This window comes from Nerophis lumbriciformis, linkage group LG14 (genome assembly GCF_033978685.3).
Source record: "Nerophis lumbriciformis linkage group LG14, RoL_Nlum_v2.1, whole genome shotgun sequence".
Taxonomy (NCBI): domain Eukaryota; kingdom Metazoa; phylum Chordata; class Actinopteri; order Syngnathiformes; family Syngnathidae; genus Nerophis; species Nerophis lumbriciformis.
The window spans coordinates 25746632-25767851 of record NC_084561.2 but is presented as its reverse complement, the minus strand read 5'-3'; the positions used below and the strand labels follow the sequence as shown (position 1 = coordinate 25767851).

Genomic DNA, 21220 nt, shown 5'->3' with positions numbered 1-21220 from the left:
AAAAGTAGTGCAAATTGCAGCAATCATTTGAATGATTCTGCCTTTGAAGAAGCGTTTTGGTCACATTTTGAATGTAAAAATTTTAAAAAGAGCCAAAAGCCAAATGCTATTCCGTGAATCAGGAGCACCTTCGAGGGGAGAAAGACTAAAGCCTGGTTTTTACTCTCGTATCACGTTACTTGCGAAAGTCTTGCTCCTCCCCCTGGGTACCTTCCCACAAGTCCTGACGTGCACTTCTCAGAAATCTTAGATTGGCGTCAGTGGCAAAGCGGTCCGCAGAGCTGTGATTGGTCAGCTTTTGCCGAGAAGGGTTCCTGAGCAGCAGCACGAATTGATAACTCCTCTTGTCCCGTGGTGGCCAAGCTGGTATCTCATATGGACTCCCTCCACTTTTCACTGCATGTGTTGGGTCCTACTCTCACAACAAAAAGTCATACTTAAGATTTGTTTTTTTTATTTTGGAGTAAAAATTGACCAACTAACTATTGAAGATCTTCAAGTAAGCGACCACTGTTGTATTGTATTTGATCTGTCGTTCACACTGGCACGGACCACCTTTCAAAGTGAAGAAACATACACGCATTCTCAATGAATCTGCAATCAGTTGGTTTTCTGCGTCATTTGACCCAACTATCTTTACTAGTTGTGATGATGTTAACACATTTATGGCAAACTTCAATTGCCATTGTGATAGTATCACCAGCTAAAAACACTCTCGGTTCTCTTAAGAAATGTTGGCCTAAAGCCATTTCCAGCCTTAGGAGAAGCTGTCAAAAATTGGGCGATATATGGCCTTTTATTAATATCTCGATATTTTTAGGCCATGTCACGATACACGATATATATCTCAATATTTTGCCTTAGTCTTGAATGAACACTTAATGCATATAATCACAGCAGTATGATGATTCTATGTGTCTACATTAAAACATTCGTGTTCATACTGCATTAATATATGCTCATTTTAAACTTTCATGCAGAGAGGGAAATCACAACTAAGTCAATTTACCAAAACTGTATTTATTAAACAGTTATTAAGCAGTGGCACAAACATTCATGTCATTTCAAAACAGAAAGTGCAAGATTGTCAGAGACATTTTAAAACAAGCTATTAGTGCACTTTTGTGCATGATGTCACTAAGATGGCATATCAATCAATCAATCAATCTTTATTTATATAGCCCTAAATCACAAGTGTCTCAAAGGGCTGCACAAGCCACAACGACATCCTCGGTACAAAGCCCACATACGGGCAAGGAAAAACTCACCCCAGTGGGACGTCGATGTGAATGACTATGAGAAACCTTGGAGAGGACCGCATATGTGGGTAACCCCCCCCCTCTAGGGGAGACCGAAAGCAATGGATGTCGAGTGGGTCTGACATAATATTGTGAGAGTCCAGTCCATAGTGGATCCAACATAATAGTAAGAGTCCAGTCCATAGTGGGGCCAGCAGGACACCATCCCGAGCGGAGACAGGTCAGCAGCGTAGAGATGTTCCCAGCCGATGCACAGGCGAGCGGTCCACCCCGGGTCCCGACTCTGGACAGCCAGCACTTCATCCATGGCCACCGGACCTGTGCCCCCCCTCCCTCAAGGAAAAGGGGAGCAGAGGAGAAAAGAAAAGAAACGGCAGATCAACTGGTCCAACAGGGGGGCTATTTAAAGGCTAGAGTATACAAATGAGTTTTAAGATGGGACTTAAATGCTTCTACTGAGGTAGCATCTCTAATTGTTACCGGGAGGGCATTCCATAGTACTGGAGCCCGAATAGAAAACGCTCTATAGCCCGCAGACTTTTTTTGGGCTCTGGGAATCACTAATAAGCCGGAGTTCTTTGAACGCAGATTTCTTGCCGGGACATATGGTACAATACAATCGACAAGATAGGACGGAGCTAGACCGTGTAGTATTTTATACGTAAGTAGTAAAACCTTAAAGTCACTTCTTAAGTGCACGGGAAGCCAGTGCAGGTGAGCCAGTATAGGCGTAATATGATCAAACTTTCTTGTTCATATCAAAACAACACTAAATTAAAGTGCACTTTTTGTACAGAACGCCACTACAATAGTTAAAAACAAATAAAGTGCACTTTTGTGCATGATGTCACACAAGATATTTCAATAACTGTCAAATAAAAATGAGCTGCATAATAGGAAATCAAATAGTGTATGTCCTTCGCTATGTGGTAGGTTCCTGTGGACGTTATCTCTTTCTGTTGTTGACTAATTGTTTCATACGGTGTTGATCTGGAAATTGTTGCTTGGGCATTTTGTTGGTGTGGCACCGAACGGAGATGTTGACATGCGGAGTTTCAAGCACTCTTCATTCTCTAGCGGGTGACTTTTCAAATGATGCTACAAATTAGCAGTAGGTTCTACTTTTTGTAGCAACGCTTTTGCCGCATACCGTATTTTTCGGACTATAAGTCGCTCCGGAGTATACGTCGCACCGGCCGGAAATGCACAATACAGAAGAAAAAAAACATATATATATATAAGTATAAGTCGCATTTTTGGGGGAAATTTATTTGATAAAACCCAACACCAAGATTAGACATTTGAAAGGCAATTTAAGTTAAATAAAGAATAGCAAACAACAGGCTGAATAAGTGTACGTTATATGACGCACAAATAACCAACTGAGAACAACAGGCTGAATAAGTGTACGTTATATGAGGCATAAATAACCAACTGAGAACGTGCCTGGTATGTTAACCAACACATCATGGCAAGAGTCATTCAAATAACTATAACATATAGAACATGCTATACGTTTACCAAACAATCTGTCACTCCCGATCACTAAATCCCATGAAATCTTCCTCCTCAGTGTCGCTCCTGGTATGCCCCGCTAGCGTCCATTCTTTCTGCTGCTCGATCGCCGTTTTCTGCTGCATATTTCACTACGTCCAGCTTGTAATCTGCAGTATATGATTTCCTTTTCGGTGCCATTTTAGTTCAGTCCTTCTCAGTTTTTATAAGTTACCACGATTGTTGATGTGATCCATTTTAATAGCTCCGGCAGTAGCGTATAGCATATAGTAGTTAGCATTCCAAAACCCACAATGCACTTCTGCCATGACCCGCCCCCGCCGTATTGTTATTGGTTGGCGTGTGAGTGATGATTGCTAACGTGTGTGTGACGATTGCGGACATTTGCTTCGTCGCTCACGCGAATGAGATAAATAATATTATTTGATATTTTACGGTAATATGTTAATAATTTCACACATAAGTCTCTCCGGAGTATACGTCGCACCCACGGCCAAACTATGAAAAAAACGTCGACTTATAGTCCGAAAAATACGGTACTTGTTCAACATCTTCCCGCTTGAAGCCAAACCACCACCAGACGATGGACCCCGTGCTGTTTTTCTTGGGAATTAATTCTTCCTTCATTTGTTACCAGATTCGCACCTTCTTTCTCTCATATTACCACTCGCACCGCACTGCTAGCATCACAGCTAACCTTACCCATGCCGCTACCTCTCTGCTTCGGAAGGGCGTATGACGTTGCACGCGCGATAGTATGTGACGTATGTAAGAAGGTGCGCTTGTTTTACGTCTCTCTGAGAAGGAGAGACAAGAAAGAGTGAGAAGAGCCTGTAGTGTAATGCCCGCAGCTAAAAGCAACTGAGTGAGAAGGTATACTCGAATACTCACGATATAGTCATTTTCTATATCGCACAGAGACAAACCCGCGATATATCGAGTATATTCGATATATCGCCAAGCCCCACCCAGACTCCATTTTAAAGAAATGATAATGGAGCTAAACAAAATGATTCAACGCTCACTCAGCTTTCTCTTCACATCTTGTTTTGCATAAGAAAAACCCTAAAATCTTATTTGACACTATTGAAAATCTTGTTGCATCCCCATCTCCGCATGTGCTTGTGTACACACAGGATGACTGTAATAGATTTTTGAACATCTTTGTGAACAAAGTGCAAGACATAAGGGCCAATATCACTCCTCTCTTGGATAGCGTGTGCACTTCATCAGCCCCTGTGTGCTCACCATGGTCTTCCTTTACTCCTGTCAGCCTACAGGATGTTCAGGTTTTAGTGGGCAAGATGAAACCCACATCGAGCCCTGTGGACATTGTTCCTCCTCCACTGCTCTTAAATGTGTTTGATGTTGTTGGTTCTTGGGTGGCAACATTAATAAATCTTTCACTTTTAGTCTGGCTCGATCCACAGCTTTTTTAAACATGTCATTTTTAGAAAGCTTAATCTTGATCCGGTGGAGCTTGTAAATTATCGGCCCTTATGAAATCTTCCCTTCATGACAAAAATCCTGGGAAAAGTGGTAGCTAAGCAGCTAACTTTGTCAATGGAACAGCATGATTTTCATATAAATATCAATCTGGCTCGAGTTCAATCCACTCCACCGAAACTGATCTTTTGAAAGTTTCCAGTGATGTGACTCGGGTCGCTACTCAGTTTTGGTTTTAGTCGATTTGACATCTGCCTTTGATACTGAAGATCACAGTATACTGATTAATCAACTCAAATCTGAGATGGGCTTTTCTGGTACTGTTATTCAGTCGTTTACTTCTTATATAAATTTAAGAAGTTTTCATGTGTTATTGATGTAATGTCCAATGTGTCCAACCTGTTATGTGGAGTTGCCCAGGGCTCTGTTCTGGGGCCTGTTTTTTATATTAGTTGTACCTGATCCCTCTTGGTCAGTTGATCTGTAGTTTTGTAATGTTTACTATTGGCTTCCATCTAAATCATTTGGGTTTTGCCTTCAAAGCCTTTCTGTGTCCAGAGATTTACTCCTGGGTTTGTAAACAATAACACAAATGATTTTGTAAGAATAAGAAAAGTAAATGATCGCAAAACCTTTGACAGTTTACCTCCTCTTCTCTCTTTTCCACTTTCTTGTTTTTTTCTTTAAGGTACCAGTCTTTATCGCACTTCACTGTCCCCGCCCCCACATGCACACACAGGCCTCATCGTCAGTGGAAGCTATATCGCCAATAGGTGGAGCTCTCTCATTTGCGTGCTATTGGAGCTATTGGTCTTGCCGTATTTCACTCATTAAACAAATCACCGAAGCAACAAAATACAAATCAATGCCTTTGTCTAATTGAATTAATCGATTTACTAGATGAAGCATTACAGCCCAAACTGGGACACAGCTGTGGTAAAGATCGGCTTATCAGCGGATCAACAATCAATTTAAAAAAAAAGAAGTAAATATTAGCGCCGATTCGATCCCATGACCGGGATAAGGACATCAAGAAAGGCACATTCACCCTGACTGAAATTTTTATTCTGGTTCCCTTCAGATTACTTATTGAACTATTCAACCACTTACAATGTACTGTAACTCCTCCATTGATAAGTTTTTGTGTAATGTTGCAGGTTGCCTATTGAGCACCACTATCCTAGACATTTTGCTTATTGAGGACCCCTATCCAAGACATTATTATTATAAAACTGTTATTCAAACCCCAATGTATTTATGCCACAGCTAATGAACTTTAAAGGAGAGGCTTCAACTGTTGGCTCCAAAACAGCTACTAGGGCAAATGGTCTCCTTAACAGATTCCAGAAATAAAACAGTACTGCTTTGGAAAATCTTGATGACAAATAACAACAAACTATTTCAAAAGCAAACCATTACAGTTGCAGGCATGAAGGTTGCAGTAGCTTATGTTGACAGCTCTGCAAGAGCAAAGAAAATAGGAACAATTTCATCAGATCTTTGACAGCATAGAGATATTCACCTCACTATATACCCGAAAGCCACCAAAAGGCCGAGCTGGTAAAGCATGCCCCTAGCAGAGGGTAGTTTGTCAAGATACTTGAAACAACACAACAGAATAAATATAACCTGAGGGAAAAATTGAACTTAAAACATTTGTATGTGCGAACAACACTTAAAACCTTTGTATATATATATTTATATATGTACTGTATATAAATATATTTTATTGCAATGATTTCACAGTTACACAAAATCTTGTCCTTTAGCATCGCCCCTTTTAACAGAAGTAAACAACAACAATAATTCTAGTGAATGTCATATATATATATATATATATATATATATATATATATATATATATATATATATATATATATATATATATATATATATATATATATATATATAACTATAAAAAACACTCCCATCTTGATACTCTTATTAAGTTAAAGTTAAAGTACCAATGATTGTCTCACACACACACACTAGGTGTGGTGAAATTATCCTCTGCATTTGACCTATCACCCTTAATCATACTTACCAACCCTCCCGATTTTTCCAGGACACTCCCGAATTTCAGTGCCCCTCCTGAAAATTTTCCCGGGGCAACCATTCTCCCGAATTTCTCCCGATTTTCACCCGGACAACAATATTAAGGGTGTGCCGTGATGGCACTGCCTTTAGCGTCCTCTACAACCTGTCGACGCGTCCGCTTTTTCACCATACTAACAGCGTGCCGGCCCAGTCACATGTTGTATGCGGCTTCTGCATCCAGTCACATGTTGTATGTGGCTTCTGCACACACACGAAAGTGACTGCAAGACATACTTGATCAACAGCCATACAGGTCACATTGAGGGTGGCCGTATAAACAACTTTAACACTGTTACAAATATGCGCCATACTGTGAACCCACACCAAACAAGAATGACAAACACATTTCGGGAGAACATCCGCACCGTAACACAACATAAACACAACAGAACAAATACCCAGAATCCCTTGCATCCCTAACTCTTCCGGGCTACAATATACACCCCCGCTACCACCAAACCCTGCCCCCCCAACCCCGTCCACCTCAACCCCCCCAATCTCCCGAATTCAAAGGTCTCAAGGTTGGCAAGTATGCCCTTAATCACCCCCTGGGAGGTGAGGGGAGAAGTGAGCAGCAGCAGTGGCCGCGCCCGGGAATCATTTTGGTGATTTAACCCCCAATTCCAACCCTTGATGCTGAGTGTGAAGCAGGGAGGTAATGGGTATAATTTTTTATAGTCTTTGGTATGCATAGATATACAGAGAATCATACTGCAGAGATGGCGTGTTTACCTATCCTTATTGTGTATATATCAGTGGTTCTCAACCTTTTTTCAGTGATGTACCCCCTGTGAACATTTTTTTTAATTCAAGTACCCCCTAATCAGAGCAAAGCATTTTTGGTTGAAAAAAAGAGATAAAGAAGTAAAATACAGCACTATGAATTTGCAGTGATTCTAAATTTGGTAAATAGATAATGTGTGGATTTCAGTTTGCGCTTTATATTTATGCCCAGCATATTTTCTATTTGACATTCCCTTTAAAGCATAATAATGATTTCTTCATAATTTTGTACCCCTTCCCAAAAGAGTAACAACACTTGGCAGGTAAACAACACATGCATTTGGTTTGCATTCAGTTCACCACATCTCCACATCAGTATGTGGAATCAAATAATGGAATGGATCAGGCACAGACAGAGGGTTCCCTTTTTTTTGTTACTAAACATGTCTGGAATAAATAGTTCCAATACCACAAATGTGCAATTCGGAGAGCGGTTTCATAAAACAAGCCTTGACGTTCTTCAGAAGTTTAAGAATGTTCTTATAAGTAAAAAAGTGATGCCACTGTGGAGCAATATCTAGAGATCAACAGGAGAGTGTTGCAGTTAAGCCAGTTAAAGAACACCTACAGTACATATCAAGCACAGAAGCTGTAGACCTCCTAAGAGGCATCCCATCCTGCCAGCAGTCAGAGATCTTATTGATCAGGTGAAGGTCCTTGTGATACTGTTGGTGGTTTACTGATGCTGAGAGGTGCACTGAGGACGTTAACTTTGCGACTGCACGAAACAGAAACCTGAACAATGTGGCAGTTTGTCACATACACCAAGAAAGGATTAAAGGCTTTGGCCTACTTTGCTTTTACATCAAAAATATTTCCTTACATATAACTGCCGATAAATGACGGATGGTTCTCTTGAAATGTGGGTTCTGCATAATATAAACCTTTTTATGTTTGTAGCGTATTTTTATTGACTGCAGTTGCCAATGTATTCAGACTTTACACACTTGTCACTCAACGTTCTTCCCTCTACGTCCCACAGCATGTTGCAGAAAAAAATAAACAATGATGTCAAACACTGACAAGATTGCTTTTGTGGGAGTCACTTTTGCGGAATTCCTTAGACCTTTTAGGGAAATCTGTCTCAAACAGCTAACATTTAAAAATTGTAGATGTGATTGTACTCTTAATGGACATTTATGGACCCTTTTATACTGTTTTTCAACGATTTAAAATGGTCATTAATAGTGATGTTCATATGCTGCCGATTCCGATACCAATCATCCATGAGTGAGATCAGTTGATATTAGGGCTGCAACAACTAATCGATTAAATCAATTAAAATCGATTATAAAAATAGTTGCCGATTAATTTAGTCATCGATTCGTTGGATCTATGCTATGCGCATGCGCAGAGACATTTTTTTTAATTACATTTTATTTATTTATTTTTTTTTTTTTTAATTTTAATGAACCTTTATTTATAAACTGCAACATGTACAAACAGCTGAGAAACAATAATCAAAATAAGTATGGTGCCAGTATGCTGTTTTTTCCCCAATAAAATACTGGAAAGGATAGAAATGTAGTTTGTCTCTTTTATCCGATTATTAATTAATCGAAGCAATAATCTACAGATTAATCGATGATCAAATTAATCATTAGTTGCAGCCTTAGTCTACACTAATGCATTTTAACTGTCAAAAGTCAATAATACACAATAACTAAACAAAAACAAAAATTACTTTCTACTACTCTTTTAAATCTTTGTGTTTTGCCCTCAAAATCCTCCTGTGTCTATAATTCCTGAGTTTGTAAACGTTACCAAAAAAATAATAGCTTTGAAAAAATAAACATATCAATCTAATCATTCTAATATCAATCCTAAAAAAGATTTTTGTAAAATAAATTTTTTTACCTAATTATTTCAGTATGGATCATATAGGGCAGAGGTGTCCATAAATTTTCCAGCGAGGGCCACAGAGAGAAAAATTGAAGGATGCGAGGGCCACTTTTATACATTATGTATATGAAAAATACTCAAACCAAAACAATGTCGGTGAACATATGCTAACATTTGAAAAAAAACTTCTACATCTTAGCTTTGTGTTATAGACAACAAAGCAATAAAATAATTCATGATTATTTTAATAGTGATTTTATTTGTATTTATATTAACTGTGCTCGAAAGTAAGCTTGTATTTACTAATATTGCTATTATACCGTCAACTGAAATGCTTTTGAGAGCTTTAGTACACTCAAAAACATATCATGTCTCACAAGAAATGTGTACACTTGTTCATCATGACAGGACATACGGAAATCCTCAAAGACCTTATACCAGTGTTTTTCAACCTTTTCTGAGCCGAAGCACATTTTTTTCATTGAAAACATTAAAAAATTCAACTCAGCGCCCGATATTGACAATAAAAAGTAGTTGTCGCAATTGTTGGATAAAAATTCAAACCATAACCAACCATGCATCACTATAGCTCTTGTCTCAAAGTAGGTGCACCGTCACGACCTGTCACATCACACTGTGACTTATTTTGAGTTTATTGGTGTTTTCCTGTGTGTAGTGTTTTAGTTCTTGTCTGGCGCTCCTATTTTGTTGTTGATTGTCATTTCATGTAGAGATGTACTTTGTGGACGCCGTCTGCTCCACACGCTGTAAGTCTTTGCTGTCGTCCAGCATTCTGTTTTTGTTTACTTTGCAGCCAGTTCAGTTTTATTTTAGTTTTGCATAGCCACCCATCCCTAAGCTTCAATGCCTTTTGTTTATTTTTGGTTTAAGCATTAGATACATTTTTACCGACACACTGCCTCCCGCTGTCGTCTGCATATTGTGATCACGACAAATCATGTTCCTGACGCCTACAAAGCAATTAGCTACCTGCTGCCACCTACTGATATGGAAGAGTATTACACAGCTACTCTGCCGAGCTCATGACAGCACAGACAATAATTACTGGTTTGCAAAGAATATTTTTAACCCAATTAGGTGAAATTACATAATTTCCCACGGCACACCAAACAATATCTCACGGTACACTAGTGTGCCGCGGCACAGTGGTTGAAAAACACTGCCTTATACAGTAAGACACTCAGGTTGTCGGCCATTTTGGTTTTCAGGTCCCATTTTTATGGGATTTGGTGCCGTTTAATTTTTCATAGATTTTTGTTCTAATTTGGGACCTGTTTAGTTTGTCTATAGAATGTGTGGCGGGCCAATAAAAATCGAGCTCCGGGCCGCACTTTGGACACCCCTGATATAGGGGTACTACCCTTGGTGTCAACACCACCAATTTATGGATCCACCCGCCCTCCTCTTACGTGTCATGTACTGACTGTGATAATGTTGACACAGTTGTTATATTATTATCCTCTCTAGACTCTTATTAATCTATTTGTTCATTTCCCGTTTACAGCTATAGCATATCAGCTTTGAGACTTGTTGGAACATATCATTATTTTTAATCAGATTAAACAGTGTTGCTGTGGATTAAGTTCAAATAATCACGATTAATATCCATCCATCTATTTTCTACCACATGTCTCTCACAGGCACTTTTAATATAAATTAATCCACGACGCTAACACTATTTGGACGAAATGTGTTGCCAGGGAGGCCTCAGGGATTTTTGAGTCATTTTGCGCTTCACAGAGTAAAATTACTTTGTGTTTTTTAATCAGATTATTAATGAGGATGGAATAATTTGACTCGCTAATTTTGACAGCCCTAAACAAATTCTGACATAACATTTATTTTTGCTTCTTCTTGGAGTACTGAATGCTACTTTTTGATGGGAAAGTCAGATTATCAACATAAGTGTAAAACAATAACCGTCTGTTGAACACTTTTAGATCAACTGTATGATTATTTTTCTACTTTCCCCTCTGTTTACCTTCCAGTTCTACATCAGTGTCACAGCCATGGCGTGTTTGAGCGCTGCCAACGTAACATTCGACACGCCGCCTCATCTGCCCGACTTGTTTCCTGTCCTGGTGTCGACGTTTGCTTTCGTGCATTTCTTGGGAATGTTTATCTACTTCAACGTCATCCAGTTCAACACTTTACCGAGCAGAAAGAGACAGAAGAAGAACAAATAATTCCAGCAGGTAACGCACACACACACACACACACACACACACACACACACACACACATTTGGACTATTGATTCAGAGGAGCTGCAATGATGCACAAAACAAAGGTGTGTCATTCCTCACTATGCACCAGACCTTTAGCTCACTGTCAGTCCATACCCAATGAAATATATAACGCAAATGCATTCCAACTCTTTAACATTTTTAACAGTTTTTTTTTTCTTAATTAAGCTCATTTAAACAATGCGATAATGATGATGTATAGTTGAACTGGACTCTCATTGTATTAATGTCTTTTCAAAATGTAAAAAACGTTCAAATTAAAAACAAACACTCATGTTGTTGAAATATTTAATTAGTTTTAGTGTATAATAATACAAGGATTTACAATGAGGTTCTAGTACTTTGAGTGCAACTGTGCATACAATTTGACCACACATTAAAGATCATGCAGTTGCTTGTGCTCTAAAAGCAAGTTAAAAAAAAAATTTGCAGCTCTACTTGTACTTTTTACTTGTTGGTTTTCCCCATTCTATGGTTACAATCACACTTTTCCCCTTTGTCATTACTGGCACCCTTCTGTGGTGGCATTCCACCAAAAATGTCTTTTAAAGCTGGGGTATCCAAAGTGCGGTCCAGGGCCCGTTTGCGGCTCACACCTTGTCTTTTCTTGGGGTGTCCCAATACTTTTGTCCAGTTTTCATCGTAAGTGTCCCAATACTTTTGTCCAGTTTTAGTCCTAAGTGTCCCAATACTTTTGTCCAGTGGTAGTCCGAAGTGTCCCAATACTTATGTCAAGTTTTAGTCCTAAGTGTCCCAATACTTTTGTCAAGTTTTAGTCCTAAGTGTCCCAATACTTTTGTCCAGTTTTAGTCGTAAGTGTCCCAATACTTTTGTCCAGTTTTAGTCCCAAGTGTCCCAATACTTTTGTCCAGTTTTCGTCCTAAGTGTCCCAATACTTTTGTCCAGTTTTAGTCCTAAGTGTCCCAATACTTTTCACGGCACATTCTATAGACAAAATAAACACGTCCCGGATTAGAACATTACACAAAAAGCAAAGAATAGAACGAACTGGCCCAAATCACCCACAAAACAAAATGTCAGAGAGCTTGAGCATTTTACTGTATACTGTATAGTCTTTGATAGGCATGTTTACACTTTTTATGCAAGATATACTAAGTTTTCACAAATGTTTTAGTTGGCATAATAATGACAATATTAGTAAAGAACAAGAAGAAGAAATGAAATATAACGGCCATTAGATTACAAACCCCGTTTCCATATGAGTTGGGAAATTGTGTTAGATGTAAATATAAACAGAATACAATAATTTGAAAAACCTTTTCAACCCATATTCAATTGAATGCACTATAAAGACAAGATATTTGATTTTCAAACTCATAAACTTTTTTTTTTTTTTGCAAATAATAATTAACTTAGAATTTCATGGCTGCAACACGTGCCAAAGTAGTTGGGAAAGGGCATGTTCACCACTGTGTTACATCACCTTTTATTTTAACAACACTCAATAAACGATTGGGAACTGAGAAAACTAATTGTTGAAGCTTTGAAAGTGGAATTCTTTCCCATTCTTGTTTTATGTAGAGCTTCAATCGTTCAACAGTCCAGGGTCTCCGCTGTCGTATTTTGCGCTTCATAATGCGCCACACATTTTCGATGGGAGACAGGTCTGGACTGCAGGCGGGCCAGGAAAGTACCCGCACTCTTTTACTATGAAGCCACGTTGATGTAACACGTGGCTTGGCATTGTCTTGCTGAAATAAGCAGGGGCGTCCATGAAAAATACGGCGCTTAGATGGCAGCATATGTTGTTCCAAAACCTGTATGTACCTTTCAGCATTAATGGTGCCTTCACAGATGTGTAAGTTACCCATGCCTTGGGCACTAATACACCCCCATACCATCACAGATGCTGGCTTTTGAACTTTGCATCGACAACAGTCTGGATGGTTCGCTTCCCCTTTGGTCCGGATGACACGATGTCGAATATTTCCAAAAACAATTTGAAATGTGGACTCGTCAGACCACAGAACACTTTTCCACTTTGCATGAGTCCATCTTAGATGATCTCGGGCCCAGAGAAGCCGGCGGCGTTTCTGGATGTTGTTGATAAATGGCTTTCGCTTTGCATAGTAGAGCTTTAACTTGCACTTACAGATGTAGCGACAAACTGTATTTAGTGACAGTGGTTTTCTGAAGTGTTCCTGAGCCCATGTGGTGATATCCTTTAGAGATTGATGTCGGGTTTTGATACAGTGCCGTCTGAGGGATCGAAGGTCACGGTCATTCAATATTGGTTTCCGGCCATGCCGCTTACGTGGAGTGATTTCTCCAGATTCTCTGAACCTTTTGATGATATTATGGACCGTAGATGTTGAAATCCCTAAATGTCTTGCAATTGCACTTTGAGAAACGTTGTTCTTAAACTGTTTGACTATTTGCTCACGCAGTTGTGGACAAAGAGGTGTACTTCGCCCCATCCTTTCTTGTGAAAGACTGAGCATTTTTTGGGAAGCTGTTTTTATACCCAATCATGGCACCCACCTGTTCCCAATTAGCCTGCACACCTGTGGGGTGTTCTAAATAAGTGTTTGATGATCATTCCTCAACTTTATCAGTATTTATTGCCACCTTTCCCAACTTTTCTTTGTCACGTGTTGCTGACATCAAATTCCAAAGTTAATGATTATTTGCAAAAAAAAAAAATGTTTATCAGTTTGAACATCAAATATGTTGTCTTTGTAGCATATTCAACTGAATATGGGTTGAAAAGGATTTGCAAATCATTGTATTCCGTTTATATTTACATCTAACACAATTTCCCAACTCATATGGAAACGGGGTTTGTAGATATTACACTAATTTGCTGTGTTACACCTGTAAATGATAAATGGGTTATACTTATATAGCGCTTTTCTACCTTCAAGGTACTCAAAGCGCTTTGACAGTAGTTCCACATTCACCCATTCACACACACATTCACACACTGATGGCGGGAGCTGCCATGCAAGGCGCTAACCAGCAGCCATCAGGAGCAAGGGTGAAGTGTCTTGCCCAAGGACACAACGGACGTGACTAGGATGGTAGAAGGTGGGGATTGAACCCCAGTAACCAGCAACCCTAACACAAAGCTAAGATTTTTTGTTCTGATAGTTTAGCATATGTTGATTGACCTACGTCAGTGGTCCCCAAACTACGGCCCGCGGGTCATATACGGCCCGCCAGTGTCCAAAATCCGGCCCGCGGGAAGTCTCAAGTTTTTTTTTTTATTTGTCCGGCTGCTTCTATGCTAGCTACCTATCTTTGTTTATAATGTCTATTTTCTGCTGGATCTACTCTCTATTTTATGCTGCAGCTGTTACATACAGTATACTGTAATATTGTACATCAAGGGTGTCTAACTCATTTGAGCTCAGGGGCCGCATGGAGGGAAATCTGCGGACACGCGGGCCGGACTATTAAAATCATGGCATTAAAATGAAAACATAAAGACAACTTCAGATAGTTTTCTTTGTTTTACTGTGTCTTAAAAATAGAACAAACACATTCTGAAATTATAACAATAAAAGTATAGAAAAAAATACCCGGCAGAGGTAAAGTTTAGATCAGTGGATCCCAAACTACGGCCTGTGGGCCGAATGTGGTCCGCCAGCGTCTAAAATCTGGCCCGCAGGAAGTCTCAAATAAAAATAAAAAAAGTGTCCTTCCTAATCTATTTTCTACCGCTTGGTACTCTCGGTGTCTCCTAGACGCTCAGACAAATCTAATTGTCAAAAAATGCATTTTCCCATTGATAACGTGACATCATCGCACTCGCGCCGCAGTGTCGGGCGAGCGTGCAGTAAGTGCGCACTCTTTTAGTGCGTGAGGAATATATATATATATATATATATATATATGGATGTATATATATATATATGGATGTATATATATATATATATATATATATATATATATATATGTGTGTATGTATATATATATATATATATATATATATATATATATATAATTAGGGGTGTAACGGTACGTGTATTTGTATTGAACCGTTTCGGTACGGGGGTTCCGGTTCGCTGCGGAGGTGTACCGAACGAGTTTCCACACGGACATATTAAGTAGCGTACCGCACGTTGTGTAAACAATGCACACCGAGGCACAACACACGGTATGCTAGCAGCTAACGGGCTATGATAGACTGACCATACGTCCTCTTTTCACCAGACATGTTCTCTTTTGCGGAGCTGTCAGGGTGGAGTTTCTTAAATGCCTCAAATGTCCGGCATTTTGAGTTAGGGTTGCGTGTATTTTCAATGTACGTTCAGGGTTAAGAAGGGGTTAAAAACAAAACAAATTGCGCGCGCAGCAGCATTCGTGAGGGAGGGGCAGAGACAGAGAGAGAGAGAGCGAGAGAGTTATGATAAACGCGCATGTGTCGCCAGGCTCTGCTTTTTATCCATAGATTTATCAGATTTAATTTTTTATCATCTATAGCAGGGTTGTCAAAAGTGTGCCCCGGAGGCCATTTGCGACCCACAGCTAATGTTTTAAAGGCCCACGGCACATTCTAAAAATACTATTAAAATAAACAAAAACATAAAAAAAGTGAAATAAAAAAGCTTAAAGGTGAAATGTAATTTAGAAAAAGTTGCAATGTTGACTAATAAAACAAAGCTGTTTTTTTTTTCTTTCAAACTGTCATTGCTCAAAACATAATATTGAATCAAAATCAATGTTATTATGAATTATTGACCTATCCAAGGTTCCGATTACTTCACATCAAATATTCCACTAAGAAAAATATTTTTGGTGGAAGATTTTGCAAATTTGGTAAATAAATAACCCAAAAATTTATATTTTGTTGTTTTCTTACTGTACCGAAAATTAACCGAACTGTGACCTCTAAACCGAGGTATGTACCGAACCGAAATGTTTGTGTACCATTACACCCCTGATATATATACTATTCAGTGGCCTAATGGTTAGAGCGTCCGCCCTGAGATCGGTAGGTTGTCAGTTCAAACCCCGGCCGAGTCATACCAAAGACTATAAAAATGGGACCCATTACCTCCCTGCTTGGCACTCAGCATCAAGGGTTGGAATTGGGGGTTAAATCACCAAAAATGATTCCCGGGCGTGGCCACCGCTGCTGCTCACTGCTCCCCTCACCTTCCAGGGGGTAAACAAGGAGATGGGTCAAATGCAGAGGACAAATTTCACCACACCTTGTGTGTATGTGACAATCATTGGTACTTTAATATATACTGTACACACACACACACACACACACACACACACACACACACACACACACAGCCCGGCCCCCGGCCAAATTTTTTTAACCCAATGTGGCCCCCGAGTAAAAAAGTTTTGGGACCCCTGACCTACATTGTGTTCATTTTAGTATGTTTAACATACAAAATCTATCAAAGTGGCATCCTTCAACTTTTCTGTATGCGGCCCTCTCTGGAAAAGGTTTGGACACCCCTGCTTTAGACGCTCATGTAGCTGAGCTCTCACAAAGAATGCTTGCAAGACGTGACATACAACAAATTACATTTTGTTTAACTTTAGAGCCCAATCGTACAATTTAACTAATGAGAACACGTGTATATAACTGCATTTATTTAAAATGTGTACCATTGTAGAGATGGTAAGTGTGTTTGGTGATGGTGATCTAAAACGACTGTTTACTATGTGACAACTGTTGATGTAGCGGAAAACGAGGTTAGTTGTCACACGCGGTATACATCGCCACCAGTGGGCGCTGTCTCTCAAATTGTGTTATGGAAATGTACAAAATAGGGGGCAGAGCTCACTTACATACAGTAGTCTTCTCTGGAGTAGGACAGTTGAGTTTGAGGTAAGAAGACTGTTTGTGTTTTTCATGTCAAATTGTAAACATCCTCAGTATTTGTTTTCTTGGCTTTTACACAATTTCTTTATACCAAAAAAATTGTCCAAAAAGTGTGGGGAAAAAAAGCTGTATTTTAAAATATTAGCTAGTTCAAGGTTTTATTCGTTAAGTAAGCCAAGTAGTTTAACACGGTGGTTAGACATGATGCGAACCAGAAATTGCATATTGGTTGTCATGTAAACTCATATATTCTCACATATACAGTAGGCTGGCTTAAAGATGTTTAGTCTTTATGTTCCTCATTTTGTGCCAAGTTTATTCGGTATTTGTCACCTTGTCAGTGTAAACTACTGCCATTTTGCCTTTTTTACAATAAAATTGTGACAACCAAACCCATAGTGTGTGACAACCAGCATTTACCTTAGTTTTATTACCTCTTTATGACAATAAATAAAAAATAAAAAAGTAAGAGAGATACACATTTCAAGCAAACACCTCAATCTTCAATTTAATGTACAGTCGGAGTTATTATTACCTCCGCATATTTGTATGAATTTGTCCGTCAATTAATTCGCAACATAGCTCAAAAAGATATAGGCGTAAATATCCGAAATACGATAACGAACGAGTGATACGATTTCGGGGGCCGATCTAGATCATTTCTACTCATTACCTTTACATTTACATGACAAGGCTCAACCTTCTCTGTGTGTGTATGCTAGCGGCCCCGCCTCCACCCACAGAGACAAGGAGAGTTGATGATTTGCAAGAGGGTTCACTACTAAAGATGTCCGATAATGGCTTTTTTGCCGATATTCCGATATTGTCCAACTCTTAATTACCGATTCCGATATCAACCGATACCGATATATACAGTCGTGGAATTAACACATTATTATGCCTAATTTTGTTGTGATGCCCCGCTGGATGCATTAAACAATGTAACAAGGTTTTCCAAAATAAATCAACTCAAGTTATGGAAAAAAATGCCAACATAGCACTGCCATATTTATTATTGAAGTCACAAAGTGCATTATTTTCTTTAACATGCCTCAAAACAGCAGCTTGGAATTTGGGACATGCTCTCCCTGAGAGAGCAGGAGGAGGTTGAGGTGTGCGGGGGGTAGGGAGTAGCGGGGGGTGTATATTGTAGCGTCCCGGAAGAGTTAGTGCTGCAAGGGGTTCTGGGTATTTGTGCTGTTGTGTTTATGTTGTGTTACGGTGCGGATGTTCTCCCAAAATGTGTTTGTCATTCTTGTTTGGTGTGGGTTCACAGTGTGGTGCATATTTGTAACAGTGTTAAAGTTGTTTATACGGCCACCCTCAGTGTGACCTGTATGGCTGTTGACCAATTATGCATTGCATTCACTTGTGTGTGAAAAGCCGTAGATATTATGTGACTGGGCCGGCACGCAAAGGCTGTGCCTTTAAGGTTAATTGGCGCTCTGTACTTCTCCCTACGTCCGTGTGTACACAGCGGCGTTTTAAAAAGTCATACATTTTACTTTTTGAAACCGATACCGATAATTTTGACACCGATACCGATCATTTCTGATATTACATTTTAAAGCATTTATCGGCTGATAATATCAGCAGTCCGATATTATCGGACATCTTTATTCACTACGTTTATTTTATTGCTCAAAAAGTTATAGGTGGATTTCACCAAACTTTGACAAAATGTCAGAAATGTAATAAGGAACAAGTGATTAGATTTTTTGGGGGGTGATCCGGATCGCCTTCTGGATTCAGAGCGGAGCATGGAGGTCTGTGCTCTGATGTTTGGATGACAAACAATTCACATTTGTGTAAAAAGCGTGACAATTAACCTCTTTCTCCCCCAATTAATGTGTCTCAATTAGGGATGTCCGATAATGGCTTTTTGCCGATATCCGATATTGTCCAACTCTTTAATTACCGATACCGATATCAACCGATACCGATATCAACCGATATATACAATCGTGGAATTAACTTATTTATGCCTAATTTGGACAACCAGGTATGGTGAAGATAAGGTACTTTTAAAAAAAATTAATAAAATAAAATAAAATTAATTAATTAAAAACATTTTTTTGAATAAAAAAGAAAGTAAAACAATATGAAAATGAGTAAAATTAACTGTTAAAGGTTAGTACTATTAGTGGACCAGCAGCACGCACAATCATGTGTGCTTACGGACTGTATCCCTTGCAGACTGTATTGATATATATTGATATATAATGTAGGAACCAGAATATTAATAACAGAAAGAAACAACCCTTTTGTGTGAATGAGTGTGAATGGGGGAGGGAGGCTTTTTTGGGTTGGTGCACTAATTGTAAGTGTATCTTGTGTTTTTTATGTTGGTTTAATAAAAAAATAAAAAATAAATACAAATAAAAACGATACCGATAATTTCCGATATTACATTTTAAGGCATTTATCGGCCGATAATATCAGCAGGCCGATATTATCGGACATCTCTAGTCTCAATAGATGGTGCTAGGCCTTTTTGTTATTTTTTTTTCACGCTGAATCTTTTACAGAAGTTATTTTGTACAAACTTATTTTTTCTAAAAACAAAATAAAAGTTTGCCAACCACCCAGAGTGGACGCCAGCTTTATTATATTACCTTGTTAAAATGATATGATTCCAAGCAGTTTTATGGAAGTCATTTTCCACAAACCTCTCCCGACTTCCCGGCACAGACTGAGCCAATAATGAGAGACAAATTACATTGGCAAAGCTTTTTTACGCAACCTTATTAAAAATTCATTTCAAGTCCTAGATACCACAATGGTCCTCCGCATTTCATTTGACAACGGGTGACAGGACAGGTTGTTAAAAAAGAGATGATGGAAGGTGACATATCTGAGCATAATGCTATAAAGTTGAAATACCACAGAAAAAGGTACAAGCAATTTTGCTCTCCAATCTCTGTGGGAATTAATGACATAGGCATAAAAAACCCCATTAGAACTATAAATGTTAGCAGGTCAGCGAGGGCTTCTACAGCATCACAGACCTTGAGCCTCTGGCCAATAATGGCTCCACATGGGAGCCTAAGATCAGACTTTTTTTTTTTTCTTTGGGGACAGAATCCATTTAATAACTGTTGTGTACAAGCTTGTTTATGCTACTGACTTGCTAAGATTTGTTTGTTTGTCATTATGGAGGACATTTAAAGAGACATATTTACTGTTTTATGTTGTGTTTCTTACACGACAGAATGAAATCCACAACACGTATGGAAAATTCTTCCTTGTATGGCACTGTTGGGAATAAGTTTCAGACATAGTTTTTTTACCGTATTGGGCAAATTTTGCTTTTTTAAAAGCAGTTTTTACATATATGTACAGTCGTGGTCAAAAGTTGACATACACTTGTAAAGAACATAATGTCATGGCTGTCTTGAGTTTCCAATAATTTCCCCAACTCTTATTTTTTTGTGATAGAGTGATTGGAGCACATACTTGTTGGTCACAAAAAACATTCATGAAGTTTACTTCTTTTATGAATTTATTATGGGTTTACTGAAAATGTGACCAAACCTGCTGGGTCAAAAGTATACATACAACAATGTTAATATTTGGTTACATGTCCCTTGGCAAGTTTCACTGCAATAAGGCACTTTTGGTAGCCATCCACAAGCTTCTGGCAAGCTTCTGGTTGAATTTCTGACCACTCCTCTTGACAAAATTGGTGCAGTTCAGCTAAATGTGTTGGTTTTCTGACATGGACTTGTTTCTTCAGCATTGTCCACATGTTAGGTCAGGACTTTGGGAAGGCCATTCTAAAACCTTAATTCTAGCCTGATTTATCCATTCCTTTACCACTTTTGACGTGTGTTTGGGGTCGTTGTCCTGTTGGAACACCCAACTGCGCCCAAGACCCAACCTCCGGGCTGATGATTTTAGGTTGTCCTGAAGAATTTGGAAGTAATCCTCCTTTTTCATTGTCCCATTTACTCTCTGTAAAGCACCAGTTCCATTGGCAGCAAAACAGGCCCAGAGCATAATACTACCACCACCATGCTTGACGGTAGGCATGGTGTTCCTGGGATTAAAGGCCTCACCTTTTCTCCTCCAAACATATTGCTGAATATTGTGGCCAAACAGCTACATTTTTGTTTCATCTGACATCACATGGACAAAGATAAGACCTTCTGGAGGAAAATTCTGTGGTAAGAGGGATCTGAGCCGAGGATGTCGTTGTGGCTT

The 21220-nt window shown here is 39.0% G+C and overlaps 1 protein-coding gene across 5 annotated transcripts in view; it reads left to right on the top strand.

Moving 5' to 3' along the window:
• Positions 1-21220, top strand: part of alg6 (ALG6 alpha-1,3-glucosyltransferase) — a 494479-nt gene that overhangs the window by 424105 nt on the left and 49154 nt on the right. For 4 of the 5 annotated variants that reach the window (XM_072914667.1, XM_072914666.1, XM_072914665.1 and 1 more), the window contains one exon: positions 10952-11158. In XM_072914667.1, coding sequence (XP_072770768.1) covers positions 10952-11149 — 198 coding nt within the window. In that variant the 3' untranslated portion in view covers positions 11150-11158. Of the gene's footprint in view, positions 1-10951; positions 11483-21220 lie in introns of those variants that run through there. The other variant, XM_072914664.1, reaches the window with a different exon arrangement.